This window comes from Neoarthrinium moseri, assembly GCF_022829205.1.
Source record: "Neoarthrinium moseri strain CBS 164.80 chromosome Unknown scaffold49_Wmoseri_CBS_16480, whole genome shotgun sequence".
Classification (NCBI taxonomy): domain Eukaryota; kingdom Fungi; phylum Ascomycota; class Sordariomycetes; order Amphisphaeriales; family Apiosporaceae; genus Neoarthrinium; species Neoarthrinium moseri.
This window is the reverse complement of record NW_026055163.1, coordinates 158619-165305: the sequence shown is the minus strand read 5'-3', so window position 1 is coordinate 165305 and position 6687 is coordinate 158619. Positions and strand designations below refer to the sequence as shown.

The 6687-nt window shown below is 48.6% G+C and overlaps 1 protein-coding gene across 1 annotated transcript; it reads right to left on the bottom strand.

Moving 5' to 3' along the window:
• Positions 1-5662: 5662 nt before the first annotated feature.
• JN550_010062 (uncharacterized protein) lies at positions 5663-6058 on the bottom strand (the record flags this gene model as incomplete). Its single annotated transcript, XM_049308275.1, has 1 exon — positions 5663-6058. One exon carries the CDS (start codon positions 6056-6058, stop codon positions 5663-5665), a length of 396 nt encoding a protein of 131 aa, XP_049167990.1.
• Positions 6059-6687: the final 629 nt, after the last annotated feature.

Below are 6687 nucleotides of genomic sequence, written 5' to 3'. Positions count from 1 at the left end.
ACGAGGCACATCCACCGAACAAAATTGACACGCGGCATACTGGCGAGGTCTAGGCGACTGCTTAGTAATGACCGCAGGTGTGAACCCAGAGATCTACGCAGGTGACAGTCCGGTACCCCAGCGTACCAAGCTTTTCTTTTGGGGCACAACACACGATGGTTGCATGGGTCTGGACTGGCCACGGTTGTGCTGTAATCGATGTCATGCGAATCGTACCGTCTTACCTTTCGGGTGCTTCTGACTAGAGTTCATAAAAACTGCGATATACAATGCAATATATTATTCTCGTCGCATAGACTCTCGTAAGATGATTAGCGGGGCGCATGAACTACGAAATGTATGTTTTCCATCGTCTGCTCAATGGCGATAAGATTGCAGGGTGTTAGCAACTTTAACGTTACTTCAGGAGGGAAGCGTGCCTCTCACTCACGTTCATCTTGGCGACTCTTTAGGTCCAAATACACGTTATGACGTGGTTCATAAACTTGGACATGGAGTCAACCCTACAGTATGGCTTTTTATCGACCTATTATTGTATTTCTGGGCTGCTGTCAAGATCCTCACTGCGGACAAGTCATCCCATGACTGCGCCTAGATGAAAGCAGCGCGGCGACTATCGAAGTTCTCTTCAGATGTGTTGCGACCGAATTGTATTGTCTTAGCCTACGACAAGTTCTGGATCGACGGTCCCAATGGGCTGCATCTATGTATTGTATCTGAGGTAGTGGGCTTAGCAGGATAAATTCCTCCTTTCGGAACAGGGTGACGTACTCCGGAGACATTTAAAAGGTGTCGCACCAGATAACTAGAGGCATCTCTTTTCATACACAAGCGATTTGTCATGGTTGTGAGTGGAGCACTTACAAAGGTTATTAAAAGTCTTCAGGCAGGATGATACTGACTCTCGTAAGATATACGATATAACAACATTAGGGGCCAATTGGACTTTACTAGAGTCTCGCGTCGTGAAGTATTGCTATATCTAGGTGAACCAGATGTATGGAATGTATCAACTGGCTCAGGGACACCATCATAAGGCGAATCTCCACCAGAGTATCATGTCTATCATTATTCGATGCATGAGCTGGGAGCTCACTTTGGAGTTTCGCCAGTAGCTACAATTGATTTTGGGCTTTCATATGACGCAAGGAACGCAACTTAATCCTACCCATGGTACCGCCCAAATGCATCTCCTGAGCTATTGCCTTGCTTGGGACACAGCGGGAAAGCAACTGATTTTTGGGCTCTTGCATGTACAAGATGCGTGATAACAGTTCGCACTTTGTTTTATGACACAGATACGGATCTTAAATGATACAAAAGATAGAACAGTGGTTGGGGCCTTTTGCGGAGAGATTTGTCCCACACATTGCTCAATTTCTCAGGCACATTCCTTGTTTAGAGAAGCTGCGCTCTGTTACGATCGAACACCGCGCTTCGGTAACTCACAGTGGCCATGTATACAAGGGAAGGAGTATTTATGACTCACTCAAACATACAGCTCCCAAGGATACGTAAGTGTGAAGAGACGGATGAAGGAAATCTCCAGTTGGAACAGAGGTTTGCAGAGCCTGTTAGGCGATTGGCAGCAGTTCTTAATTACTGGGAAGAGGTAAGAGCCTGGTACAACGACTTCGATTCCGCTACCTCAGATAAAGGCCATACCGGATCAAACTTTCCGAAGACAATTCAATTTCTCAAGAAGAATCCAGGGAGGCTCATTACTACGACATATCGCAAGTCTGAGAGGCAAGACATGCTACTGCTCGACAGGATTGCTGACCAGACAAACAGCCAACTATCTGTCATGTCAACCTGAGGGTATCATGAAAAGAGTTCCGGCGCCAAACTGCCTGCGGAGCCACGCTCGCCAGGAATTCCTAAACAAATCATTGAAAGACCCCCCTAAGAGGTTTTCCTTAGGGGGAATGGGGTTTGGCCAGACGCTCGTAAGACCACGCTCGGAGACCTTGCGTCTGTTGGGCAGAAGACGATGATGGTAAATGGTCTTGCGACCATGATAGATGCACCGCTATAGTCCACTGAAGAAGTCGACCTGATAGATCCACAATATTCCACTTGGCCAGGGAAGAGGTACTAATCCTCTCAGAAATACTCTGGAAGATGTTCAAGATCGAGAAAGAGCAGCGCATAAGTACAGAGGGCGTACTGGATCTTGAATGGTTCAGACGAGTGAGAGAACAGCACGAAATCGACAACAACCTCAGGTCTCATGATAAACCCCGTTTTCGTATTCCATACTGAGAAGTTGATTGGAGTGAATTTGGCGTGTACTTGGCGTAGCTGCAGAGCAGCAACGCAAAAATTTCAACTCCGGTCATCACCAAAGACAAGCTGTCGTTAAATGTACCGGTTTGTCACGCTCTAAGCATATATCGCTGTGTTCCTATAGCTGGCAGTCATGACTTAGAAAACGGAAGTGATTAAGAGGGATGTCATATTCGAGTGCACGGCGGGAGTAAAGCTCGCACTTTGGGATTATAGACCCTGGGCGACTGCCAACATATGGGGTGATATCATCAACCTCTAAACCGTGCAGCAGACGGCGGGGTGTTGTATCAACTATTTCAGCGGCATAACCGTATCCTGCACGTGGAAGGGTTTCCACGAGGTTTACAGAGGACCTCGGCATTACGCATTCTGCCTTAGACCTTCCGCATCTAAAAGCTTCAGAAGAGACAGGTCGATAGGTATCCGGAAAATGAGGCTTCCGTGACAGTCACACTTGCATAAAGGGCTAGAACAACCCAGACGGCTAGTACGCATTTAGTCGTGGCCTTCAGAATTAAAGTTGCTCAGAACTTAAGATACCCTTCCCCTGCTACCCGGCTGTCTGTTTCTGGCTCGTCCGTACTAAACCAGGTGTCCTTTTTGAGCCCAACAAACTCCTATAATCCGTAATCCAGTGGCAGTCATGCGGAATTAGTGTAGACTAGCCACTATCTGAACTAAGCATGAGTTCATGTATTGCAATGGGAGTTTGGATGCAACTATATAGTGTGTTCGATATTTGGTGAAGTTCACTCTTCGATGCTCGCGTCAGGGCTTCGCGTGCCCGGGGTATAATGTGAGGTTTCTGTATAGTTCAATTCATTAGTTACGGAGACCGCTTGACACCCAGTCCAGTGTCTTCATACCTGTCCGATGAAGTTGCCGAGATGTGGCTTATGCCTTAGCGATGGCCGCGCCTTCTGCAGCAGCAGCTCCTTCGCGAGCCTCCGCTCCCTCGAATGTTAGAGCACCATCACCCACTACCCTGTTATGGAGTAAGAATTGTTTCGTCTTAAGTATGACTTCGATGGTACTTACAAAGCCGGAGAGTAAGCGCCCAGGTTGATGTTCAAGGGTGCGGCAGTCGCGAAGGTAGCAAGAGCCGCAATGGCGACGGCAATGACATTTCTGGAAAACATCTTGGCGGTTTTTTTTTTCAGGTGACGGTTCGAGGATTATGGTAGTGGTAGTTTCGTATTATTGAGCAATGAGTGGAAACAGATGGCCAGATCTGGAGATGCTGAAGAGAAATGGTGCACCTGTGCACGTTGAAGCCAAAATAAAAGAGGGGATTAGACGAAGGCGGGTCCTACTGGAGCAGAAGGTAAAGAGGAAAAGGAAACAAACAAGCGTCTGATGCAAGAAGCTCTCACCTCTTTATTGACGGCGAGGCCTAGACACCAGATGTCTAGAGGAGGTCTGGGCTGCCATGTCGCCTGTTTCGGCTTCTGTGGTCTCGGGCCTGGCCAAGTCCTTGGCGGCGCTTCAAGGGTGGGCCAAGACGTGGGATCGGCTGGCAAATGTGAGAGGCTGTCTCCACTTAATGTCGTGGGACCCTGGTTGCGCACTGGCGTCTTGTTCCTCCTTGGCCCTGAGCTCTTGAGGAAAAGAATAGCACTGTAGCGGCGGGCGGAATGTTACACCTGATGCCGCGTTCGTGCTGAGATAGCATCGTTACGCAAGCCTCCGCGCAGGCCCAAGAAACCTGACTAGTGATAGCGAAACAACACCCTCAGAGACCAGGGGTCCATAGGCAAACAAAAAATGGACCACTCACCAATTAACATTCATTTGGCCAACCTCTGTTGTGGTTGCGGTGGTCGCAGAGCTAGAAATAGCATACTATCGTTACCACCGCCAAGCCGTTCAGCACAGCTTGGCTAGTATCATCCATACGGAAGTAGACAATGTGCGACGATGGCCAAGAGATGTTAATCCGCACGTAAGGCGCTACCCCGTGGAGAAGAAGCTTGTTGAGATGAACAAGACTTGGACAAGATTTTCTGCCCTGCAGAGTCCATCCCACAGTACTGGTTGTACCCCAACGCCGCGACGTCAACCCTCGTAGTGTCTCGCAATTGCTAATTGTTCCACTCTGGTGCGTATTGAGAAAGCTTGGTGTCGTCAGGTGGCAGACTGTCCACCAGCCACATGTCTTCCGTACCAAGTACAATCCTTTCTGTGGGTCTTGATCCTAAGTTAAGCACCGGTCAACGTACCGGGCCCCAGCCGTTATCCATGAGAATTAGGATCGAAGACACGGCGGCGCGTTTCCCGCGGCGGGTCCCGTTGTCTGCCTAATTGTCGTTAGGTTGGTAATATCCTTCTCTGCATGCCATCTTGCGATGCACCCACTACCCACTATCAATATTTCTAGAAATGGCCTACAGTGCACATGGTAATATGGGATGGGCATTCGTATACATCTGGGTACCTTAATAAGCTGATGAAAACCACGCCACTAATGCAGAACAACTGTTGATAGTAGTCGGGTGCCCGAGGCGATTATGTTGGACTGATTTGAAAGTTCCTGGGTTCGTTGGCTTTGCACACTCTCAGTGGAATCCCCACTCGACCCTATCGAACCCTGAGCGGCCTTATTAGTGGCCGTGCATGTTTGCTGCATGTACTAACTTAGGTCGATGGTTACTAACGGGGTAAACGTTAGTCTCGGCACTGTACAATGAATGCATCATGCCGCTATAAAAAGAACCCATCAAGCTGCATGGGCCGTTTATGACGCTGTAGAGAGGCCCAGAACTGGAAATTGTGGCTTGTAGGCTGGCTGTTCTGTTAAACAAGCACCAGAACCGGTGGTTTCGTTCTTAATAGCCAGCCTAAAAGTGATTAAATGCAAGAACGGGAGGGGAGAATAACCATAATTACACGTTTCTAACCCCCCGCTTTGTTGTGACTTATAATGTTAAAGCTTACTACGAATGCCTTTAATAGTAGGTTAGAAATTGTCACCATGTTATCGTTCTCTGTTGCTAGTGAGAGACAGCCCCAGTAAGAATTGCAACACTGTCTTCCTCGGACAGCTACGTTCAAAGGGAGGTAAGAAAAAGGCGCGGTATCTCGGTGCCTAGGCTGTCAGGGCAAGAGGAAGTGATACATCAATATCCAATAAGTTTTTATCACATACCCGGTCTCCGGCTGGCGAGGTTGGAAAAGCATGAGCGCCGCAATGGCGTTGCTAGCCTTGCCAATAACACTAAGATAGTTTGACAATAAGGATCAAAATTCGTTTGACAATGGCTCTATCAACCAACTATGAGAATCCCAGCTGAGTATACTAGTCAAGCACCCAGAGCACGTTACACCGCGCAAATTCTACCGCCATTTTCCTCATTGATCCTGATAGAACCGCCTAGGGACCTAGAGCGGCACAGTTGGCCTCCGACTCATTGAGGTTCCCGATCACGATCGTCTCGCAGGCGAGGAAGCCAGCTACCTCGAGGATAGTGGTCGTGCCGGCTGAGGCAACCTCAAGAGCCAGAGCCGTCGTGCCGCAGAGAGCAACCTCACCCAGAGCAGTGGTGATGGCGCCATTGCGGCACTGGGAGCAAAGTGTCCCGCATTCGGTGAGACGCCGGCCCTCTCCAGTCTCCTCCTTGATACGCGCAGCCGATTTCGCGCGAGCATCAGCGAGAACTTTATTGACGATAGCCTCGGCATCATCTTGGCGGGGCTGGACAAAGGAAGCCGGTTTGGCCATGGCAAAGGCCGCGGTGGTGAGGATGATGAAAAGAGGAGAGGCTTTCATTGTGGTTATTGATGTAGAGGATTTGGTGAAATGACTATTGGTTGGTCAGAAGGCAAGGAATAGGCGAAGACTCTATGAGCGATTTGAACTCAAGTGAAGAAGACAATTCGAGTAGTGCTGAGAGAATCTGTGTTTCTAAGATGATGGTTGATGTTAGGAGATGGGAAATCATCGACTTAAGCACGGGGATGCTTCATAGCTTTATAGTCCTCGGTGTATGCTCGCTCCTAAGTTGACCTGAAGGGTCCGTCAAATATCAGCAGCGCAATTATTTGCTGGACACTTGTCGTGATCCAAAGTCAAATCCGCCTGTTTGACAACCCTTGTTGGGCAACCTTGGTTGGGGATCATGAGCATGAATGCAAAAATATTCGCGTAGTCAAATGGGCGACTGGTCAGTTTCAGCTAGGTTACCAAAGGAATTAGAGTTGAAGTTTATTTTATTTTTTTTCGACTAGATTTCTCGCGAAGATCGTGTCGTTCGATATTACCCTCGTTTGAGCTATGACCAAATAGGGCGAAGCGGTCTGGAAGCATTGTCTCACGGTGTCTTAGCATAGGCTAGGCACCGCCAAATTTCTTGTTGATGCTCTGTGGCCCGTGCACCGTGTAAGCCAGCAGGGAAATGC